This window comes from Anopheles cruzii, chromosome 2, assembly GCF_943734635.1.
Source record: "Anopheles cruzii chromosome 2, idAnoCruzAS_RS32_06, whole genome shotgun sequence".
In the NCBI taxonomy this organism is placed as follows: domain Eukaryota; kingdom Metazoa; phylum Arthropoda; class Insecta; order Diptera; family Culicidae; genus Anopheles; species Anopheles cruzii.
The window spans coordinates 14,506,698-14,531,511 of record NC_069144.1 but is presented as its reverse complement, the minus strand read 5'-3'; the positions used below and the strand labels follow the sequence as shown (position 1 = coordinate 14,531,511).

The window sequence follows — 24,814 nt, the reverse complement described above, 5'->3', positions numbered from 1 at the left end:
AGCACAAGACGAGAAGCGAAGACGCATCGGAAACAGATCGGCGGCGAGTAGTAGTCGCACGCACTATAAAAGAGAGACAGAGCGAGAGCGGACTAAGAAAGTTGAGAGACCGTGCGGAGAACGTTGTTTTTTTAATAAGTAATCCGAGTAGTCAGTAGCCTCAGCTCCCTGGGTAGAGAGCGCCTTCATTTCGGTGGCCAGGACACTGCTGCGCGCAACGCACTCTTCAGCGATACAGCCAAGTCAGTATACACAGCGAAAAGGAGCGATCCTGCGATTCCCGAGTCCCAGTTCTCGAAGTGTACTACATTAGTACCACACCACCCCGGGAAAGCCACGGCAAACACCCACCCACAGGACCGCAAGGCACGCGCTGTGTTTAGTGTGAGTGTTGTTTAGTGTGTGCAGAAGGTGATGAACGGTGCGTGAAACACCCGGACCCCGGAGGACATAGAATATGAGTCGCAGTGGTCGGCGGAGTAGCTGAGTAACAGAGCACGTACACAGCAGCAGCCAGCCACACGCACCTTTTTCCGGGACAGAAGACGGACGCGAGGACACAGCACAGAACACGGAGGAGGACACACAGCATGAGCGAACAGCGGCGGTGAAGAAGTCATCTCACGCAACATCCCTCCCGTTGAGTAGTAGTGTGTCCGTGTCTTCTACCTACCACCACCACCACCACCCCCCCACTACAAGTGATAATCAAGTGCTGTGAAATTACAAATAATACATTTTAATCGATAAGAGAGCGGCGGCACCACCCTGTCTAATCCAAGAAGGAGGAAAGAGCAGCCAGCAGCAGCACCGGCAGCTAAGGGTGTAAGGACAAGCCACAAAAGAGCAAAGCTGAAAAGTTCAAATCGTCATTTCGTCACCGGGTCGTGTCGTCGTCCCTTTTCACGCACAGTAGCAGCAGCTCCATCACGACGGGAACATCGTGTGTGAGTGCGCGTGTCACAAAGTGCGTGAGTTCCGGAGCAAAAATCGAGGTGCCAGACGACGCGCGTGTGTTTCGAACGATCTCTCTCTCGCAGTTAAGTGTTTTGCACGCACGCACGGCGGAGCGTGCGTTTTATTGCTAGTTTTTGCGTATTACTCTAGTTCGCCGCCCGCGGCGATCGATTTATGAGTGCGAATTTGGCCGCAATTGACGAACTGGTCGAAGAGTTTCTGAAAATGGAACTCATCTCCGTGCCGCCGTATCCGGGCCAGCTGGGTTATCTAGGATCGACAAAAGTCAACGGTAAGTGGTGCTCCCCTCTCTCTCTTGATTCTCTCCCTATTGTTTCGTTCCCACTCGCTCTCTCACACAAACGGGTTGCTCTACAGTTCGTCTCCATTCAATCTGGAGGTGGTCCCCAAAGAATCAGCATTTTTTTTGTGGGTCTCTGTGGTTCTTTTGACACAAGTCCCCGCTCCCACACAGCGGACCGATGGTGGGTCCGCTGTCACTTCCAGCGATGGTCGCGGCGAGACGCTCGACGCTCGACGCTCTCCTTGTCGCGCTCGCAGAGAGAAGATCAAAGTTGGCCAAACACATTATGACGCTCTGAAATATGACCTCGAAAAAGGCAAACGTGATGATGATGATGCTCGCCTAAATCGGGTTCCAAAATCTCGACTCCGCGACCAGGGGACGAGCCCCTCGCGTGCACTTGGTGTGTGTCCCCCCTATCGGGCTGGCTGACGACACACACGTGCAAAAACGTGAATTAATTGCACGCATCATCGCGTGCAGCAGCAGATCTGCTGCTCGCCCCCTGCTCTTTCCACACATAAAAAGCCCACCACCCGCCCAACATAGGCATCATCATCATCATTTTATCATGCTGCTGCACCGCGCGAATCCGTTCGACGGCTCGCTGTTGCTAAGCGAACTTTCTCGAAACGTGAGTGAGCGAGCGAGTGAGCTCACGGCGAGACGGGTGAGTGAGACGGGAGAGTGAGACGGGTGTGTGCGGTCGCCGAAAGAGAAGCCAAGGGCCCTCACAGCTGGTCGTCGGCGAGAGTGTGTGCGTGAGAATGATTTCCACCCAGTCATCTCTCCCACCCACCCACAACCGGCTGTCTCTCGCTCACACGAACCAGGAAGCACCGTTCGCTCGCTCTCGCGAGTGAGCGGCACATCCGAGCGAGAATGAAAGCGAGAGGGAACGGCGTGGCGTGAGAGAGAGAGAGTCGGTCGGAATCATATGGGACCCCGATCTCACGCTCACTCACGCTCACTCGCTCACTCCCGTGAGCTCGCAGCGCGGAAACGAACAGCTGATCGGGACTTTTCCGTTACTTTCCGCACTTTCGCTCTCGCTCTCTCGCGTGTGCGCATCTCTCTCGCTCTCACCGTGGCCACCGTCTGACGGGCTCTGCGCTCCGCCGCGGGCCGGCCACTCGGTTTCGGACCGTCGAACGGGCAACATCTCATCATCTTCCAACCACCTCTCTGGCGCGGCTTGGCCTGCTGCGGAGTTGCTGCAGTTTCTTCTTCTCTTCTGGCCATAATACCACCACCGAAAGCCTCTCTAGTCCTCGCGCGTGCCTGTGTGTGTGTTTGTCCTCTGTGTGTGTGGCTCTGTGCGTGTGCGAGCAACAGCACAACCGCCCGGGGGGGTGCAGCAGATCCTTCAATAAGGCTTTCTTCTTCAACTTCACAAGCGGCCCTCTGGCAAACTCCCCACTTGTAGGAGTTTTTCTCGCCGTTGATGGGTTTATCCCTTTTTTTTCAATTTCAATTGTTTTTTAAGCTCCTGAATCAAAAAAGAAGCTAGCCTTTTCCCGTTCGCGTTCCGTCGACTCTTTTCGGCTCCGTTTTCCGAGCTTCCCATTTTTTTTTCTGGCGATTCGAGGTTTTTCTTCACCTCAAATCAAAGTCGCTGATCGCTGAGTGCGTGCGTGTGTGTGTTGTTCTCGTTCGACATCTTTCGTTGGTTATTTTCCATCGTTTCGCTTGACCGGCGACGACTACTGCGATTGACTCATCGGTCGGTGAATGTATATCCGTAGGTATCTCTTCTGGTATTTTTGTTGCTTAATTTTAATCCCTCCTCTGCCCCGTTGTGAAGAAATTGTTTTTTCCGTCTTCGAACCGGATTCGCACATAGAGCCGGTCGTCGAGCTTTTCCTCTAATTCGCGTTCTCGCTCTCACCACTCGCGCCATTCACTCACTCTCACGGTCGCGGTGCTCGCGCTGCTGCTGCGAATCGATTTTCCGGCACCGTGAGAGCGAGAGAGCGGCGGAGAGGTAGCAGCAGCGGCGGCGGCGGCGGCGGCGAGCGACACGAACAGCTGTTCCGTTCCACATTTTTCCGGGCCCCGTCCGTCCGTCCGTGTGCGCGATCGATAAAACGGTTTCGTTTTCACTCGCGACCCTCGACTCGACTCGACGGTGGAGTTCGCGCAGCGTGTTGGTGGGGAGAGCGCGGCCAAGGTGTGATTCTCTCTCGCTCTCTCACGCGCGCGTGCGCTCGCTCGTTCGCATCGCTCCGCACTTTTCTCCCCGGATGTCGGATGATTTTTCCGACACCTTTTCCAGAGCCAACGCGCTCTACCCGTTGGTCGTTCGCTCGTGTTTCTGTGTGTGTGTGTGTTCGGCTCGACAGCTGAGCGCATCGCTGTGTGTGCGATGGCATGGTGAGCGCGTGTGAAAAATCGATGAATTTTCTTCTTTTCGCGGAAGCAATGGAAATTTTTCCCATTTTCTTTCACTCTCTGGCTATCGCGCGCGCTCTCTCTCTTTCAAACACTAATTTGCCTACTCCGTGTTTGGTTGGGGGGTTGGGATGGTGAAAAATCGATTCTGACGTGGCCAGATTCGGGAAACTTCTGCTCATTGATGGCACTTAATTAACGAAACGTTTCTCTCTCTCTTTCTCTCTCTGTCGCTATACAGATTTCCGTACACCGTTGATGCCAATCCCGGCCAACAGTAACAAAAATTCTAATCAAAGCCAACGCCATCAGCTTCAGCTGCAGCACCAGCAGCAGCTGCAGCAGGAACAGCAGGAACAGCTCCTGCTACTGCAGCAGCGGCAAAGCCAGGTGTTGCTGCAGCAGCAACAGCACCAACAGCAACAGCTGCAGCAACAGCAGCAACAGCAGCAGCCGCAGCAGCGCAGTCATCTTCATCATCACCACCACCACAGCAGCCATCATCACCATAGCAACAACAACAGTAGCGACAACGGTAGCAACAACAACTCGTCGTCCTACCACCATTCGCACCATCACCACCACTACCACCAGCAGCAGCAACAACAGCAGCAGCAGCAGCGGGAGGAGGAGGCCAGCAGCGAGAACCAGTATCCGCTGGAGCCGGCGACGATAGCGCTGACCGCGTCCCCGCACGAGGATGCGCTGCAGAAGCTGACCCAGCGGCTGGAGTGCGAGCTGCGAAGCGCCAAGCAGCAGCACCTGGCCTGCACCGAGGTCCTGCTGCCGAAGGATCTGCTGCACCGGATATCGTCCCAGATGTTTGACCTGTCGGAGAAGGAACCGTGCGGCATCCGGGGCTGCACCATCTACATCGAGTTCGAGGACGAACCCGACAACACTCGGTAAGTGCTAGAGACCGTGGGTTATACCACAGTTGTCAACGCGCCCTGAGCGTCCGGACTTCCGTCACTAACACTTCGTTTGTCGTTGCATCTCTTTTTCCTGGCAGGCGGATTGCAACCATGAAAACCGACAACACCGTATCGACGTTCGAGCTGTACCTTACGCTCAAACAGGACCGACGGGGATGGACCTCGATGTTGCCACAATTTTTGAAGTAAGTTTCTTCGCAAACCACCACCACCATGCATAAAATCTCCTCCATTGCATATCTCCATGTGGCTCCCCGGCGCCGATGGTTACTACGATAGATCCGTGTGCTTATTTCTCTAACGTTTTTTTTTCTCTCGCTCTGTCTCTTTCGCTCTCTTTCTCTCGAACAGAAATCTGGCACGTGGCAGTACAATAATTATTAGTCAGGAGTTTGTGCTGACAAAGAACAAGCTCTACCATGCCTACTCCGACTAAGTCGGAGGAAGCGGAGCACTACAACAACTACAAAACCGATATCAACTTCTCTCCTTTCGATATCAACACCCCCTAAGACCCCCGACCTCTCCCCGAAATCCATTATTTCCATTCTTTCTCTCCGATGGACCCGACAAGGCGACCCGAAAAAGGAGGATGTGCCGTTCGTCGTCGTCGTCAGCAACACACAACGTGTCGGCGGCGATGGCGATGCGACGGGATGCGTCCGCTTTGCGCGTCGTCGGCGGCCATCAAAAAAATGTCAACGCTCATCAGGCGAGTGTGTTTCTCACCACCCATCGCACCACCGCACGGCCAGCGCCACAGACAGCCCACCACGCGCCGCGCGCAGTGAAGTAGCCGGGGAAGGAAGCGGCGCGAAGGCGCATTTTCCCGACAAGAAGAAGTTAGTGCGCTCTGTGTACAAACGTAGAGAAGGAGAAGACAGGAGCGGAGCGGTGGGGAACTGTTGTGTAATTGTAACTGTGATTGTTTCTTCGATAATTTTGTGCGCAAAATTTCCACGCAACCAATACACCGATCGACCGGCCGACCGACACCACGAACGTTTGGAAGTGTGAGAATCAGTGAATTTTCCCGCAACAACAACGACCAAAGGCGCAGAAGAAGAGCGCCAAAAGGGCAAAAGTGTGTCGTGTGTGTCGTTTTCTTTGTGTGTGCCACAACCATTCGGGAATCTCGTGTGGATATACGCCCCGGAGATCATCGGCCCCGGCGGAGATCATCGGTCATCGGAGATCACGACCACCACACGTGTTTTGGTTGTGTGGCCGGGCAGCAGCAACAACAACAGCAGCAACCCGCCGCCGCAGCCCAGCAACAGTTCCCCCCGGATTTCTCTGAGCGTTCTCAGAGGTGTGCCATCGCGAGCGGGGGGGCGCGCGAATTCGGCGAGGAGGACGTCACCGGGAGCCCGCCGACGCAGCGTGTCACAACACCACCCCCCGGGGTCCGCCCTGCCCCGCCGCACCCCGTCGTCGTCACCTGTGCGCCAGCCAGTGGGTGCGCGTGATATGGTTGCGTGCGTGTGCGTGCATGAGTGAGTGTGCGTTTAGAAGCAAGGTAGGAAAAAGCGAACCGTCTTTTTTCACTCTTGTCCTACAAAAAAGTAAAACAAAACAAAAAAAGAAGGTAAAACAAACAAATTATTATATTAACGCGCGGTGTGTAACAATGGGAAGAAGACAGGAAGACGAGAGAGAGAGAGAGAGAGAGTATGATGTGACGAGATGAAACAAACAAAATCATACAAAAAACAAAATTTTTTGCAAACCACAACACAACACTACTTTTTAAGTATTTTATAAATATTTAAAAGAACAAAAAACTCGGCAAAAAAAAGGAACGCGGGGGGCGCGAATGCTGTTGCGCTGCTGCTGCTGCTGCTGTGCGCTGTGTGCGTGAGCAACCACCAATGATGATGATCATGACGGTAGAAGGCACACACGCGATGATGAAGAAGCAACAGCAGCATCAGCAGCATCAGCAGCAGCAGAGCAAAAAGAAACGGAGAATGCCCAAGTGATCGATTTAAAATATGTGTTTAAAAGCCGAAAATGCTATAAAAGTATGAGCAAAAAAGCAGAAAACAAATCGAGTCGAAACGTTGTTAAACGCGGAGAGAGACAGCAAAGCGCGTTTGTCCTCAACGCGAACGACGAGACAGCAGCAGCAGCAGCACCCGGTTCCGGGCAGCGTGTGTGTGATGATCATGATGATGATGATGATGATGAGTGGGGAGAATACAAAAAATCTTACACGTAAGAGCAAACAAAGATACAAACTAATATGTAGTAGACAGCAAACAAATTTTTACGAAACGGAAAAACCAACTCACACACACACGCGCACCTAACAACCACACAGAGACACAACAAGAGCGCAGTCAGAGAAAACTCAACCGCCGCCACTCTCTCTCTGTCTCTCCCACCCCACACCATTAACAGTTTGGTTGGTGATCCTGTGTTGTCTTGGCAACACACAAATTAATCACCACCACCCTTTTTTTTTCCTTTTTAAGCGTTTTTTACGAATCCTTTCGAATCCGAAAGGAGGATTAAACTTAAGTATAATGCGCAAAACACATGATGTTCTGCGCGGAATCACACCCCGGAAGTTTAGTATTATCTCTGTACACACACACACCCACACACACTCCCACACGGTAGAGAAAACGTTGGCGGCGGCTAGGTTATCATTTCCATTTGAATTGTTAGGCAGACAGAGAGTGATGCCGCGGAAGTATTTTTGCGAGGTGTTTTGGCGCAGGCTGTTGTGTGTGTGTGTGTGTGTGTGTGTGTGTGTGTGTGTGTGTTGTGTAGACGCCACGTCACGCGACTACTGCTACTACTTTTTCTCTACAAACAACAACTCTTCTGATTGTGAACGATTTTGTGATGATTTCCTAGTGATTTTCCAATTTTCTTCTTCCTTACGACGTACGCGCGGCCCGCGGCCCCCTCCTGGTCACGTCGGGATTAAGATCCTTGTGAAGAGAAAAAAACCGTTGGTTAGGCGCCCGAACGAATGAGAGGGAATGGAGATAGAGAGAGAGCGGGAGAGAGCGAGGGGATTCGTTAATTTTTATATAAGTAAAAGATACGAATTTTGAAGCGCACACCGCGCGCGCTGTTCTAGGATTTTCCAATTTCTTTCGGTTGTCATCGGCCGTTTTCATCACATCAAACGCGTTGCCTATGCGCGCTGTTGATGGAAGAGTGCCGAGTGGCACCCATGGCCAACTAAGTTTAGCGTCTTCTTGTTTTGTGACGAACAAAAAGAAGTGATGCAACAAACAGTCTCTTTCTGTCTCGCTTTCCCATCCTCTCGGCGAGGGCGCGTGCATTTTCATTCAAATTCAGAGCAACTACGAATCGAATATCTATACAAAATAATGATGAAAAAAAACATTAAAAATCGTAACACGGTTACGAGACGCACGCACCGACCGACCGGTGGTGTGTCAAAGCGAAGGGCGATTACAAACTAAGTTTAAGGAGCGTCGAGAGCGTGTAGCAAGGGAGTGTGTTTTTCCATCTTTTCGGAGTTTTCTGTTATGTTTGTTGGCGGGGACCGGCCAGCGCAGGCAGCGCGCGATAGAGGTTTCTCTCGTAAGTTTAGGAATATCTTCCAATTTTATGGAACGTGTTTAATTGTGTCCCCTTCCTTCGCGAACAGCGAGCGCCCTCCAGCGTTTTGGCACAGTTTCTGTTTTCCTTTACGTTTCCTCGGTATCAGCACCGTGTCTCTCCGGTAGGCGAACAGACGTGTTTACATCATTCTTTCTAATTTTTTGTGGAAAAGTTAAAAATTCCGGTTAAAGTTTGAAGTTTTTGGATTTTGTTTTGAGCGATGGACCCAGTTCCTAATCACACCTCTCTTTCGATGAACACACGGAAACGGAAGAATAAAACCGCGCGCGCAAAAGTTCGGTTTCACGAGTGGTGGGGACACACGAAAATCAAAACGCGAAGGTCGATGGAAAATCAGAGTATTGTTTGTGAAAATTGTTTGCAAAAAAACCCCCACAAAATTAGTTGATAAAGAAAGAAGAGCGCGGGAGCGAAGGGAGCAAAATTTGGTGGGTGAAGAAAATATTAATAATCACACAATAACAGAGAATGAAGAAAAAGAATGTACGCGAAATAACGCGAGAAAGGTTGGAAGTGGACGCACGCGATAAGTATATAAGATAAGCAGAGAGCCGCCGTGGAAGTCAGGAAGCCGATAATAAAGCATTTGTGAGTAAAGGGACGGAAAGGAGAGCAAACCGGCCGAGGATGAGAGGTACACGCGACACCTCCCCCACACACACACACACACAAACATTCATACAAAAACTACACAACAGCACATTCATACACGCAGCAGCCACACACGTGGTGCCTGATTCCTGCTGGCCGTTCTTGGTAGCTCCTTTTCCCTCCTGGTTCGTTTGTTTTTGAAACAAGAAAACAAATCATTGATCTTAAGCTTAAGCATGTATTGTGAAAGGAAATATTTTTTGAAAATGTTTTTCCTTTTCTCTTTTGTCTCTTAAGCATTGTCTCTTTGTATAAATTATTCGATAGGACGCGAAAAACAACAACACACGCCGCGAAAACGCAAAGTAAGATTTAGAAAGGAAGCGGAGCGGAGAAAACAGCAGAAAAGTGGAAAACAAAAGAAAAGCCGAGAAAGCATACATTAGTGCGACCGAAGAAGGCGAAGAAAACAGAAAAAGGATTTGCAGAGTAAGAGTAGGAAAAGGAGAGAACCGAACGACACAAACTGGCAAAGGGACCGAAAATGAACAGCGAAATGCAACAAAACTGTGCATTCAAGCAGAAGGGAAGCTATTTAAAGCGAGAAAGAGAGAGAGAGAGAGAGAGCGAAAGCTACGTGAAAACGGATCGGATTGTGTGTGTTGTGCGTGGAAAAGTGGATAAAACCCGTTTCATTTGTGATATTTGAATTTACGAATTAAGGATAACGCGATATCTTTCTCCTTTTTATACCTTACCTACTACTACTATACCTGCGCGCCCTACTATATTATTATTATAATTTTTTAACTTATGTGTAGTAACCTTTCCTCTTTTTCTGCTGCAAGTTTTTTTCTGTTTTTTTTATTATTTGTGATCTCACTGTCTTTTGTTTTTAAGACATTCATAGTCCGTAGAAGTTGTTTTTTGATGAAAAAAGAAATAAAAACCCCACATAAAATGAGAAAAAACAAAATACACACACCTCTTTGTTTTTCGTTTTTCTTTCGTTCTATTGTTCTACTTCTGACAGCAACCGAAACGTTCCTTCGCTCGCATTGTTTGGTTTGTGTTTTTGCGTGTCTCTGGGTTTCTCTTGGTTTGGTTGTTTCTTGTTTTTGGTTCACTTTGGTTTATTCGCCGCGGATATTGTTTCGTTTCGTTTTTTCGTTCTCGATTTGCAGCCTTCTCCGAATTCGCTCTTCTGTTAGTTTTTCGTTTTCTTCTCCTGTTAAAACGTGGAGCACGTGTGTCTGCACGGATATGAGACACACACGTATCGCTGTTGTTGTTTTATGGAAGCCTTATACCCGTTGGTTTTAGTTTTTGGTCGGTATAGGAAAACGAATTCTCTGTGCGATGATCGTAAACACACGCACACATAATGCAACCATTTGCACACACCACCACAACCCCACCAGTCCACGCTACTAGATGGAAATAAACCAATAAACTACAATTGAAATGACAAAATATCAACCTAAAATATGCGCTCTGATTGAACGCTCGGTGGAGAAATTATCAATTAGAGAGAGAGAGAGAGAGAGGGAGAGAGCTACAGAAGGGAGGATGCTCGGGTTCCTCACTGCTTTTCAGACACACACTCAAACTTACCGCGTCTCGTCGAGAGCGTCCCGCTTGTTGTGGCATCCATCGAACGATTGGGGGCTGGAAATCGGTGAAAAACCAAGGATAATAAATTAAGTACGCCAAGGCTAAGTAATAGTACGCCAACACATATACATACGAATGAACGGAAATAGCAAACATGACTACTAGATAGACGTGCGCGCGGCAATGGTGTGTCAGCCACAGCCACAGCTCCCTACAAACACATACAAAACTACATTCAAAGCATCACACAGCAGACACACACACACACCTTCTTTGAGCAAGCCGCAGCCTCTCTGTGGTGATCGAATAAAACCAAACAAAGCAAAACGAACGAACCATACAGTGTCCGAAAACTCTCAACAATTGTTTGTTATTATTAATCTCTCTAGTGCGCGAAACGACGAAACGAGAAAGCGAACAAGAAAAACAAAGCAACCAAAAAAACGAAAAACATCCCAAAAAACTCAAAAAAGGATATATGTATGTGTCTGTAGTAGTTATTAACAAATTAATCAATAAATCGTGACAAAAATCAAGCAAACTTGCGCAAACAAACGCAGCAATCCCACAATCCACATATTTTACACACGAAAGCAGATCGGGTGTGTGTTGGTTGGTGTGTGTGTTCATGGAAGGGGTCACGACGGAAACGAACACGGAACAATGGCAGGATGTGTCTGCTCTTCTCCGTCGGTGGTTTGTTTTGCCCGTGGTGGTGGCCTGGTCTGGGGCGCGCCCCGCAAAAAGGGCTCGTTGGTTGGTTTGGCGTTCCGATGAAGAACCGTCGCCGCGTCGATCACAAACAATAGAGGGGAGGGATCATTGCACTAAAACGAGAGAACCCACCAACACGATTGATCGATCGGTTTGAGCCCGTGTGTGTGTGTGCGTGTGTGTTGGCACACAAACACACACAGAGAAGGGTGCTGCTATCTGACCGCCGCCCACCACACACACACACACAGCACGCGCTCTGCTTGGACTGTGGATGACTGGTTTCTTCAGAGCATCTTTCGCTAAATGTCTGTCTATGTGCATGTTGCGTACTGTTGAAAGCTTAAGCCGCCCGTTTCCGAGTTCCGGTGGAAACAGTGGTGGAAAACGTTGTGCGATAGTTAGAGCGCGAAGGAATATATACACGCACAGATTATGCTTTCTCAACTCTCTCTCGCGGTGGTTGTGCCGCGTTTGGTCAGAACTCAAGCATCGACCAACCCTGGGCTGGGCTGGGTCGGAAGCGGCGAAACACCACCAGAATTTTGACGCTCGCGGAAGCAGATCCGGTCCCACCACCCGCGGACCGGGGCTGTGTTTTGTGGCGAAGCGAGTCGGAATAGTTTGGGAAAGCAACAATGCAAACAAAACAAAAAACAAAACAAGTACTGTGTGTGTGTTTTTCTATATTTATATACTATACATTAAAAAAAAAAACAATATATTATATATATATACACATCTATATATCGATGGTAGTAGTGGAGCTGTGGATTATTGGAGAAGCAGAAGGGGAGAATCAGACACGCAGCGACCAGTGGGCGAAAGTGAACTAGAACTGTGCCGTGTGTGGGTTGGGAGGAACACACCAGAAGTAGCACAAGAAAAAGGAAAACAAAGCAAAAAAAACACTAGGATTTTCAAATTTGATAAACTATTGATAATAAAAACCGGTGAAGCGACACGACAAATTTTTACACACGAACAGCAAACAAATCAAGAAGGTGACACAGAGAGAGATAGAGAGAGAAAGTAAAGGGACACAGTACAGGAGGAAAGTTACAAGTTACTACCCCCGCAATGTTAGATCAACACGTAAAATCGCGAAAACAAACACACACAAAATGGACCCTCCGGCGGGAGCCCCCAGCGCGCCGGGGGCCCTACGGGCGCCGCGTCCCTGCCTTTGCAAATGACAATTGGTTTATGCTGCTGCCGCGCTGCGGGTTGTTTGCGAAACCGTGGGTTTCGCATGTTGTGCGCGCGCGTTTGTTGCCAGAAACATTTTGGTTGCTGCACCCCTTGCGTTGCTTAGTTAGAGAGCCAAAGTGAGAGAGAGAGAGAGAGAGAGAGAGAGAGAACGATGCGGGAATCTGGGACCCCACGTGCCAGGTGTTGCTGCTTCTTATAGTCTTGGTTTCGACACGGCCGACGGCCTGGGATGGTTCCTTTTAGCACCTCGGGCTAAGATTGTTTAGAATAACCAATTGTGCGTCTTGACACACAACACACGCACACTGTGAGTGCCCAACGAAGGGTGGAACCCCCGTTTCGTTTCGCTTTTTATTACCGGCTTGTCAGAACCTGAGTTACGCTAATCAGCACAGCCCACCCAACCCAAATGCTTATGCCTCTCCCTTATGAGCTGTTTCGCTTTACGCGGATCCATTTGTTGGTTTCGGAGCATTACCAACACACAAACACACCTACGAACAAAAACGATAATACAATCCATATCCCGAGAGTAAAACCAGCATAAAACGTGTAGAGAGAATAGCAAAGTAAAAAAAAGGGAAGAGAAAAGGAGCAGCAAAGGAGAGCAAATATGCTAATTTAAAGGAAACAAATATTAAGCCGCAAACTATAAACCCAAAGCTAGATAAACCGAAGAGTTCGAAGAGTTTCAGCGTTTAACGAAATGAAAAATGGAAACAACCAGCAACTCAAAAAAAAACGAAACGAAAGAAAAACGAAACATACAAACTTAAAAGAAGTAAACACATCTCAATAACCGAATATATGTAATTGTAGTACATTTTTTCCATCAAAATTAAGAAAATGAAAGACCGTTCCCGAGAAAATACTAAAGACAACAACAACAGCAACACTCACACACAGAAACCACACAAACCACAGTCATGCAAAATAATCGATAATGGTAATCAGTACTTTGTAAAGCAGCAAACAATACGGCAAAGAATTAAGCAACCCACAACGCAAGAAACAAAAAAACAAAACAAAAGCAAACAATAGTGTAATCAATAATTTAGTAGAAACACGATTTTGTCCAACTAAAAATTGAACGCCGTTTACGTTGGTGGCTCTCTGTGGACCATACGCGAACAAAAAACAATAGAAACCGACCATACGACCCACAGTAATCGTCCCAGCCACACTTTCTTAAAATGATCGTCAAGTGGAGCAAACGCATAAAACATAAAAGGAGCATGAGATATGGCGCGCAAAGCTTAAGCATAAAGCGATCACGCAAAAAAAGTAACAAACAACATACAACTTATTAACTATATGTGTACATGTATAATCAGAGCATGGAAGAGTGGAACACAAACAACAATATTACAACACACGAGGAGACCGCGCGACGTGAAACGTGGGGCAAACCCAAAAAGTGTGTTGTGCTCGCGCATCGCGCAATTCGGAACGGGAAAAAACAGGCACAAAACAATAGAAGCATAGGTTGTTATGCGGGATCGTTTCTTTGGGGGCCGTTTGCTTTGCATTAAATTACGAAACCAAACGACGGGACGTGCCCGGGCACTTCTTTCTTCCTCATATCAAGCGAAGACGAGCCGCGCTCCGTTTTCGTTTGCTTTCGGCCGCCGGCGCCGCACGGGAACAATAATCATGTTTTTAGTCTTTAGCCGACGACGACGACGTTTGACGTCATCCCTTTCGGGGGGCAGGCGGGCGGGTCACAGACACACCCGGATCGGATCTCGCGCCCGATGGAGGCGCCCGGTCGGTCACAGGAGCTGATGTTGCGGAACGGAACGGCGGTGGCTTGGGGCGGGGGGGTCGTGCAGGTTTCAAAGGGTGCGTCCGTTCGGAACGGAAGGTTGCCCATAACTGACCAATCGTTTTTGGCGTGCCCCCCATTTCGATGGTTTGGCCACTTAGCATGTGCCACTGTTAATTGCGAGTGCGAAGCCGTTCGACCTTGCTTTGGACTATGTTTCGGAATCATTCATTCGCCATCCGTTAATTGACACAAAACACAACGCAGCTCAGGGCAGGGTTTGCCAGGGCAAGGGACAGCGGAGTGGTTTAGATTTTTGCTCAAACGTCAATTATTAAGTGCGCAATCTTTGTTTGGTTTGTCCGATTTGCTCCAAACCATAAAAAAACCACCGAACCGCCGAATGCGTGGGGTGGCCTTCGTTTCGTACGGCGCGTAACATCAGCTACAATTCCCCGGATGCACTCCCCGCAGGAGTGTGTCACACACCTTCAAGTACAAAACCACTTTCTCCTGTGACCAACCAGGCGCCTCCATGGGCGCACCGCGCGGAACTTGGCCAGCCAAAAAACGAAACAGGGCGAAAGCGAGACCGAGCGAGCGCATGGATCGCAAATGGGTATTTTTAATCAGTATTTCATAAGTTTCTCACATCGTTACGTTCGGCGAGATGTTTCCGTAGTTAGAGTCGGGCCGCGGCTAACGCGCGGCTCTAGGATTTTTCAATTCGACGTCGACGTCCAACACGGCATGCGGCATTTATTCGACAGGCGGGGGCATTTTTTCCTTTTGCATTCTCCTCTGTGCATTCCACAACCGCGCGCTCGTGACAGGTAGTGGCACACACGGCGGTGTGTTGCTTTTCTGGGGTTTTGTTCAGAACCATCACCGCGGGGAAAACGCACGCAAATGCAAACCTACTTAACATACGAAGTGAATCGAAAACCGAAACACTTTGCCAGCGGCTTGTGGGCGGGGTGTGCGGAATACGGGAACACAGGTGGCCGCAGGGCAGCGCGCAGACGACGCGGACGATCGAAGAGGAAGATACAACAAAATAATACGTGATAGTATCCAAAAGTGATAATAAGTAAGGCACACACACAGACACACAGAACCGAGAGGCGGCGAAACAAAAGCGGCACAAAAGAGAAAAAAAGAGCGAGAGAGAGAGAGAGGGAGAGGAAGAAAAGAGGTCTCCAAAAAGAAGGAGAACCAAACGAGAAGAGCAAAGCGAGCGAGAAAGTGGAGAATGAAAATTTCGGAAAAACAAACCAAAAAAAAACAAACGAGAAAACATTTCGCAAAACAAAACGAGAGATCGTTAAGGAGAGGTTCGTGTAAAGGGAGATGGAATGAAGACCGGAACGGACTCAAACCGCCGTACTCGATCTGTTAGTGTGGTGGATGTATTTAGTGACAAAATAAATCTTACAATTTCAAAAACCTTAAGCAACCGCCCCTCAGACAACTCTCAAAAAAACATTCACTAACTGGTGTGTCGCGTGCGTGTGTGCTCTGCGTGTAGCGTGTGTGTCCTGCGCCTTTTGGAACGAAACCACAAAAACAAAACCCTGGCCCCTCGCGTCATTTGTTGCTTGACGGCGAAAAGTAAGATGAAAGAAATTAAAGGGCTCCAGAACCAGCAAAACAAACCCCAGAATACAAGTTGTCCACCACACAGACACACACAGAGAAGCACACAGCGGCAGAGACACGCAATTGCTATCACACTCTCCTCTTCAGTCCGGGGCAATCCGAAATAACGGGGCCGGAACGTCGCCGGCAACCGCCCCACCCCAACCCAACGTGGAGTCGTGTGTTGTGCCCAGGGTTTTCATTTTCGCTCGAAACGGCTCGAAACTTTAACGTCCTGCGCCCGTTTATCTCGAATTTATCACACCGGCGGTGGCGCGCCCGCCCGGCACTCCGCTCGCTGCGCACCACGGGAGAAGGCTAGAGTCCCCTGGAAAAGTTCAAATACACCCATCACGGAGGTAGAGCAGCATACACACACACACGAGCGCGCGCGGACGCGTTCGATTCTGCTTCCGGCTTAGTCCTGCTAGGAAACCATGTGATCAGTGACAGAGAGAAGCACATTGTGATAGAAATCCTTCTTCCGCGGTCGCAGCGAGGGGCGGTGTGGCGCGAGAGGCGGCGCAGTGGGTCCACCACCAACGGCCCGGCGAGCGCGCCCGCACCACACACAAGAACCGCACACAAGCACAACTATCACAAAGCCGAAGTGGCGGCGGAAGAAAAGCGAAAAGAAAAGCGGAACGGCGGGGGAAAATGAATGAAAATCAATAAAAATGATACAAATTAGTTGCGTAAGAATCTCTAGTGCGTAAGTGAACAAGAACTAATAATATACCAAACAAAGTAAAGAAGTAACATACAAACCAGAAACATGACAAAAACATGAACATGAACCCTCTAGTGGCTAGAAACGAACAAATTTTAACCAACAACAAACACACGAAACACACGAATTGAACAAACGATAAACGAATACTCTCTCGTCTCGATTCAAAAGCCGAAAACGGAACATAAAAGTAAGTAAAGTATTCGGGTAGTTGGCGCGAACTGTATCTCAAGAGTACAGAAACTCTTCAGAACCACAAACAAACCAAACCGAACACACACACACACCGAACGATGGTAAATCCTAACAAAACAAACAAACGACGAAGGCGAAGAAGGTGAAGAAACGAAGAAGGCGTGGTGATTTGCGATGCGCGAATGAAAATTGTGTTACTATTAATGTATTGGGTTCTAAACTTGCTCTCCAAAATCACTGTGGTATTATGCTGATAAAAACATGAACATGACGCGAAAGCCGAACCGGAGCGCGTGTGGTGCCTGGTATCCTGTACACGGGATACACTCCTGGTCGTCTCCTGGTCGCTCTGGGCCACCACTTTCGGTGGCAGAAGTAGCAGCGCCGGAGCACCCGGAGCACCGCGCACCGGTTTCCGAATCGATCGATGTAGAATGATAAAGAAACAAACAAACAAAAACTTGCTATTGCTAACCACGGAAAACAATGGAAAAGCAAAACCAAAAAAAAAAACAAAAACAAACAAAACAAAAACGGTTTGACGAGTAGGTTTAGGTTTGGCCCGGGTTTGCCACAAACCGGGCCGACGACGGTGTGACGATGGGGAAACAAGTAAATTGGAAAACAATGAACAAACGTAAGAAACAAATAAACATAGCGAGTTTTGAGAGAGAGAGAGATAGAGAAGAAGGTGAAAATAAAACAGAATACACATTCAAGGAGAGACTGTAAATTCTATGAATTTATAACTGCGCTATTATTAAAATGGGGAAAACAAAACAAACAAGAAACACATAGTTTAGAGAACAGCAGCGCTATGCGATAAGGAACACACCGTTTTTTTCTGTCCGTGAGCCGAACCGTGAGCAAAACAAACCAACATTATAGAGTATTCAATTGAAATAAATTACTATGTGGAATGAAATCGATCGAGTTTTTTTTTATTGGTGATCCGTTTCCCTGATCCGAACTGCTTCTACCCTTGATTGAAAGAGATATCCGGACGCCAGCCACGGGCTTCACGTCCCGATAGTGATCGCACGCCTTCGTTCGCGTTTTTCTAACGAACCGGCGACGATCTGCGTTCTCGATCTCGAGATCGATGAATCGATGCTGGGCACAGAAGGTGAACAAGTACGTGGCCACCGAGCGGCCCGTTAGCTCGCTGGCTGGCAGGTTCTGGCCGGTCCGTCTCGCGGTTCTCGAAGGCCCTTGCCCTTTCCCGTTGGGCCAACCACACCGCCGTGGCCGTCCACGTGTGCGAGACGAGATAAACATGGAGAATTAATTGTAGCAATGTACAGTAGCTGGTGCCGCTGGTGGGGACCGATGCTTGTTTTTATGTCCCCGGTCAATTTATTTGCTAATTTCGTTTAAACCGCGACCGCCGCAAAGTGAAGCGCGCTTCGCCTGCACGCCGCGACCGTCAGCGGGGAGAGCGAGTTTTATAGCCCGTTTGAGAAATATAATTTATTTTCCGTGCCTTAATTACAATCGGGTACGTTGATTTCACGCAGACAGTCAGGGCCTGCATTATGGGAAAATCGCTGGTCAGAGTCGGACCACGGGGAGAGAGCGAGAGATCTTGAAATGTGTAATGATTTTGATCCACTTCTACTCCGGCGGCGGCAGTGGCGGTGTAACGAACCTGCGCTCGCGCGCGCGCGCCTTCGTTTTGCTTCGTTTGGCCGCTTACTGAAAGCAGAAACCCCATTCTGGACGGGCCTCTCCGATGGCTCCGATGGCTAACATAAACATGAAGCCAAACGGCCCTCCAAACCTGTCCCCCGGGGGCAGGTTTTCACCGTGTGCGCCGCGCGAGAGCTGATCGGTAACGAGCGATAGGACCTGCTGGGCGGCTGTGACTACGACGACGGCGAGGAGACCTGCTTTTCGCAGTGCCGGGCGAATCTCTGGCGACCTGCAGAATCCCCTGCCATATTCCGACCAGTCAGCCAGCCAACGTTTGTCGTCGTCGTCGTCGTCGTGATGATCATTAGCGAGCGAGACTCTCCTCCGTTCGCCACTTATTATGCCACTTTACGCGGCGCCCGATCACGGCTACGGCCGGACGGACGGACCCACTGGATCACCACTGGTCTCTGGTGGGCTTGGCTCTCGCGGAGCCCTCGAGCTACGTTTGCGAACGCTTGCGAAAACAAAAAACCAACCCCCCCAACACGGAACACGATGTGGAGGCTCGGAACTCGAGAGGGGCGCCGCCGTGTGCCCTTTAAGAGTGCGCGCGCGCGCGGCAAGGGCCCGAAGAAAAGCCGCCTCCGGGACCGGAGGCGGCGACTTAGAAAGAAAGAGGCGCAGCGGAAAGGAAGACAGCGAAAAAAAAAAACGGTCGACCAAAAACCGGTTCCGGAGCCGGAGCATTTTCCAGTTTCGATCCGTTTGGTTTGGCCCTTCCGTTCGCTCGGCAGAGTTCAGCCCCGTGATCTGTGCCGGGGCCGGGTCCGCGGTGCCGTCGTGGTTCGTGACACAATTCCCCCGCGCGAAAGTTCAGGGAAGAAAGCAAAGCCGGATTCATCGAAAGTTTGAATTCGACACCACGCCGGCCACGGGGCGCAGTGCCGGGGGCTAGCGCCCGCTCGAGGGCTTTATAGCGCCATACAAGGGGTTTAATGCTGTTCTTGTACATACTGTACGTCAAATCGATCCACGATCAAGTCGTGTGCATCGAATATTTGGAAAAAAGTCACCGTAAGCCACACGGATCGGGAATCGGGTAGATGACGTAGCGCTGCTCTTGTCAACTGAGATTTGGCCAAAAATCGGGAAGAAAACCGAGAAAGAAACTTCACTAATCCATTGATGAATAATGGGAATCCATTTTGAGTTCTTTCTCCGACTTCTTTCTGTAGGGCTATTTGAAGAGTAAGGTTTATGTCAGCCAACCGAAGAGCATTGAAGAACTGAAAGCTAACAACACAGCGGAAATTGCTGATATTACGTTGTCTATTAGCGAAATGTTGTCAAAACAATGAAAAATGCCCAAACAGGCCGTCTTTTGTGTGTCTAATGGAGGTGATCATTTGATCGATATTGTTTTCTGGGTAAATTGTTAATAAACGGCATTCTATACCCCAAGAAAATCTTGTTCATTTGTCAAAAACGACTTACAAATAGCGGTGTTATTCAAAATTTAAATAGTTGGATCGTGATGAAACACCCTGTATGAATCAGAAAAAGGTTATTTTGTCCAAATTCATTTCATTCTTCTTCGTTTCGGGTTCTGCCTTTTCTATAGACGCGAAAAAGTGTCCACGGTGCAGGCTGTTGAGTTTTGTGATTAGCCCGAATGGTCACACCCTGTTTAGCCAGGCGACTACGGATCTGGCTCGAGTTTGTGGCGAAATCTGAACCGACGAACTGCGAGTGCAACGTGAGATGGTGCATTATTGTGATGCAAGAACCACGAATGGCCTCCCCACATATTTTTTGCTGACAGTTTGGCCGGTTCATGGAATTCATGGTGCACCAAACCACGATAATTGAAGACAGCTTAATATCCAGGTTTTAATATCAAAAAATCGGGACCCCTGAAGGGCTTCGTTTGAGACCCTTTTAAGCTTACACGGCATGGACGCACGGACGCAAAATTGCCCATATTATTAAAGAATCGCCCAAAAAGTAAATACTCAGTTCACAAAACGATCGGTTGATCGGTTCATGCCAACCGACCAACACAGTCAGCCAGCCAGCCATCATCTGGAAAGGAAATTAATGAGCCACAGTGTTCAGGAGCGAGAAAAAAAAACGCCAAAGCTCAAGACCTCAAACGACTTTCAACAAATCGGTCCAAAATAACTGTCCGAACCGAACCGCGAAAAAAAAACCCAATCCCTCCGCCCGATATTCGACGAAAAACATCTTACATCACAGACGATGTTTTCCGCTGACCGCTGGCCGCTGGCCGCTGCTGTTATTCTTTCATCAAGAACCCCACGGGGGGATCGGAAGAGTTCAATATCACCACACACACACACTGCACTCCCCCCGGGGGCGGGAGGACCCTCCTCGAATCGGATCGCCAATGTGTTTGGTAACAACACCGAACCAATCGACGGCCGGCCGGGCGGGCGCGCGCGAAACCGGACCCGCGGTGTGCTCTATTTTTGGCCTAAATTGGTTGATTGATGCGACAGGGCCCCAAGTCCGGGACCTCCCTCCACGCCTCGGCCCCGGCCAAGAAACTGGGTGGGTTGGGGCCTGTTATGTCAACAGTCAGCGGTGTGGCGAGCGGTCAGCAGCAGCAGCAGCAGTAGTGGTTGGGCAATCGTCGACGGCGATGATCGAGAAATGGTCAAAACAGTGGCCAGGCGAAGGGTTGCTGACCACCCAGAAACAAAAAAAAAGCATTTGGCCATTACAGTTTTGGAGTCGATTTGGCGGGGCGTTAGGAAACCCGAGGTCCGGGGTCTAATTTTGGGCCAACCGGCTTCGGCAGCCCACAGAAACTTCCATGGGGCTCAGTGCGCAAGTGAAAGGCACCAGAGGGCCCCCAAGGGCCACCGAGGGCCACCGAGGGCCACTTGAGCCCCACCACACGGCACTCGGTCAGTGGGGGAGCGTACCCCGGGACCGCGGGGTAGCTATCTTCTCGGACTAAGCAAAAGGTTCAAGGTCTGGTCTGGTTGTGGTCATAATTCGTTCGCGCACCGAGAGCACAATTGCTCCCTCCCGAGGGCGGGGGGTAGGGGGAAACGGGTGGAGCCCTCCGTACCGGTCAATTCTTACCCGCCAGTGCCATGGCACTCCGCCCGCGCCGGCCGGGCGGGGAAAGAAACTGGATTGAAGTTGATTTTTTCAATTGATTTTAACTAACCTTAATGTGCGCAACGCGGCCCAGCGGCTGTGTGTGTGTGGTGAGGTTAACGTTTCAGTTTTTTATGCTTTCGCCTTCCGCGCATCAGCTCCACGCGCACCACCATCCCTCCCCAGTGAGGGGCGCTGTACGCTTCCGTCTTCGGGCATTTTGGCTTAACTCAAACCAGTCTGTCTCTCTCGCTCTCGCTCGCTCTCTCTCTATCGGTCTTGGTGTCAGAGAAAGAGGCTTTCTTTGTTTCCTTTTTCCTGCTTTTCCGCTTTTCCCACCCACCGGTTCCGGCTCCGACTGCCGGCTGCCGATGCGCGCGACGTACGCGTACGCAAATGGTTCAGAGCAAAGGGGTTCGCTCCGGGTCCGCTCCGAGTCCGCTCGCCCCCCTTTCACTCGGGGGTCTTTGTGGGGGTTGTTGTTCAATTGTTGTAAATTCCACCCACCCGGCACCTCGGCACCAGCAGCCGAGTGCTGTTGTTGTTGGGGTTGTACTTTCTTCTCCGCCACATCCAGCGACTGGGGCACGACCACCACCGCCACCTCATCGCTTTCGTTCCAAAACGGCAACCACGGCGGCGCGACGCGTGTGGGGTGGCTCAGAGCGCTCGCGCAACGCCGAGGCCACCTAATCTGCATCCCTTTCGGCCGGATCGGAGCGCAACACGATTAAAGTGTATTCATTTGCATGAGAATAGTACCTCCGGTGGTGGTGATGGTTCGCCACACGGTTACTACCGCTGAACTGGCCGATCCTTTCCGGCGATCGGTTTTATGGTGGCTCGACGACCGACGAACACGTGCCTCTCACTTTGCTGTGGGATCCACGCCACTAATGGTCAAAGCCCTCCCCGGCCCGTCGGATGAGTCGATTCGAGGGGGCTCCACCCGAAACACCCGGGTGCCGGTTGCCTCTCGAAACATCGAATGCCGCGCCGGCTCTCAGGTGTTCCGTGTAACGGGCTCCGGGTTGTGGGTTGGAGTGTTCCTGGGAGGGGCACGCGGGATCTGAATTTCTCGTTCGACACCTTCTTCGTTTCTGACGACAACGATTTTGACGGCGCCCTTAGGGCAATGGCTACTGAGATGGCGGTGTGCACTACATACATACCAACGAATAACGGGAAGCTTGCTTGCTTTGATTATCGTGGTGTGGTGCATCCATGCATTTTCTAACCAGTTCAATTGTAAACAATGACCGGTTTTTTGGAGACACAATTCTTGCTGCAACTTCCCGGTTATGGTTATGGTTATGGTTTAACATCCCTTTTTTCGTGATAATTGATCCACAAGCACCGACATATGGGCTTCTAATAGTTGAGATGGAAGTCGAAACGAAGAATGTGTTGAAGGCTTATTCCTAGGAAGAACTTTGCGGGTCGATTTGAAAAATGGAAGAAATGTTGACGCGGATCGTGACCTAAGTTTTAGTTTTTAAGCTTAATTTTAAGTGTCATTATGAGGAGATAATTAATAGAGCTCTCATAGTGGCTTCGGTTTGGTATTACAAATGTCTAACAAGTTCACAGATGTCTTGCGCCCGAAGACGCTGTACTGTGCTCTAGTCCGTCCAATTCTCGAGCATGCTCGAGTGATGTGGCACTTACAGGCTCAGCATTGATTGGTACTCTTTCAAAAATCTTCCTCTATTATAATGTACGTTGTCTTATGGTCAGTATTCGTCCTCTAAATCATAGGCGTTTGACATCTTGTGCTCTCTTTATGTTCAAACTCTTATCGGTTGAAATTAGTTTTCCCATCCTGGTCCTGATGGTTAACATTTATGCACCCGAGCGGGTCATTCACAGACGTGCCACACATGAGTTGGATGTCTTCACTAGTCATTCCTCCTCTCGGATTGACCCGCCTAACAATATCGCTAGAGCTTAAAACCGTGCATCACCGATACTGAACTTCAACATGTCCGTAGACCAGGGCAAAAATAGTATTTTTTATGGTTGTTTTGTTGTTCATCACACCTGATTGCTCTTACTACTGGTCCCTCTGTGTATGGTATGCTAGGCTTAATCTAAAGTTTTAATTTTTAAACTAAAGTTTATATGTATGTACCAACTAGGCCTTGTAGCCCGGTGACTTGTATGAATGAATAAATAAAATAAATAAAATAAATGTAGACTTAGATGTAATTTAGAGGTAATGACAGAGATTTAGAAGCAGTTTCCCGATAGTTTTTTGACCCGAGTTTGGCACGCCCGATGGAAAAGGTACGATCAGTTATCTGTTGGATTGAGCTTAGCGTGTTACTCTCAAGTCGCGGTTCGAACGTCAGGATCTTTTGCGTAGAAACCGATGAATCGACGCGCAGGCCCGCATCATGACCGTGAAAACTTTGCTAGTTCACTTAAGAAAGCAAACGGTTTTCCCCGAGACATGCTAATGGGTGCACGGGTGGGCGGTTTCGCATGCACTATGATACTCCGTGGCGATGCTGCGTCGAACAACGACGACACCCCTGCCGTCGGTCGAAACAATGGGAACGCCCGGTCGCGATCCACGGACCACGGCATCGAGTGAGAAGATTTTCCACGATCAAACAACGGGCGCTTTCGCATTTCTGACCGGGCGCCGGAGGTTCGCGCAAAACAATAGCGACCCACACCGTGAAGTGGAATGTTCATTAGACCCGCCACCTTAAGAAGATCGGTTGGATCGGGTTGGTTGGAAGCCTTCGCACCCCCCACGTCTGTATAGACACCTTAGTATAGTTCAACAAACGTTTTTCCACCCGACCACCTGACAGCCAATCGGTCCGATGGCCCGGCTTGCCAACGCTCCACAACGGGTGCGGGCGCATGATAAGAGCACGGCGCGCAGTGCAAAACCGTCGAAGGTCACGCTAGGGTGGTGGTGAATAATAGGAGCCACCCAACCCCACCACCACGGGTGGACCACGGTTTCACCTTGATGCTGAGCGGCTGCTGTTGGCCTTGTTTAATTGGCCTAGCCCTAGCAGCAGCAGCAGCAGCAGCAGGTTGGCCACGTTGGATTCAACCGTCGAGGGATTTTCTATTGCGGCCTTTTGGTGCCACAATGGAATGGAATAAACCTGATTCTCGCCCCACGAGTAACGGCACCACAGAGTGGCACCGGCTCTTCAATCTTCCGTTCCATCGAAATGGTTTTGGAGTGCAGTTTCGTTGTTCGTGGCTCTAACGAAAAATCGTTAGGGAAATGTTTAGGGAAATCGTTCAAACAACTTTGGCAACAGTTTTGGGGCTATCAGACCGGGGATCGTTGATGAGTGATGGGGCTCCTAACCGCAGCACATCCGGCCGAGGCCGAGAAAGGCAGGCAGGAACCGACCGCTAATCCG

The 24,814-nt window shown here is 49.7% G+C and overlaps 1 protein-coding gene across 2 annotated transcripts; it reads left to right on the top strand.

Moving 5' to 3' along the window:
- Window positions 1–89: 89 nt before the first annotated feature.
- Window positions 90–6,404, top strand: LOC128269091 (protein scylla-like). Of its 2 annotated transcripts, XM_053006445.1 has the most exons (5): window positions 90–1,249; window positions 3,894–4,107; window positions 4,150–4,557; window positions 4,665–4,772; window positions 4,939–6,404. In XM_053006445.1, the coding sequence occupies exons 1-5, from the start codon at window positions 1,132–1,134 to the stop codon at window positions 5,021–5,023; spliced, it is 933 nt and encodes a 310-aa protein (XP_052862405.1). In that variant the 5' UTR covers window positions 90–1,131; the 3' UTR covers window positions 5,024–6,404. The 2 variants fall into 2 exon arrangements, with proteins under 2 accessions (XP_052862405.1, XP_052862404.1); XM_053006444.1 differs by having other exon boundaries at window positions 3,894–4,557.
- The last annotated feature ends 18,410 nt before the right edge of the window (window positions 6,405–24,814 follow it).

Excerpts from the sequence above, each read along its gene's own strand:
- LOC128269091 (XM_053006444.1), top strand. The coding sequence starts at position 1,132 with ATGAGTGCGAATTTGGCCGCAATTGACGAACTGGTCGAAGAGTTTCTG. Across the intron at positions 1,250-3,893 it reads AGGATCGACAAAAGTCAACG|ATTTCCGTACACCGTTGATG; the intron begins GTAAGTGGTGCT and ends GTCGCTATACAG. Across the intron at positions 4,558-4,664 it reads GACGAACCCGACAACACTCG|GCGGATTGCAACCATGAAAA; the intron begins GTAAGTGCTAGA and ends TTTTCCTGGCAG.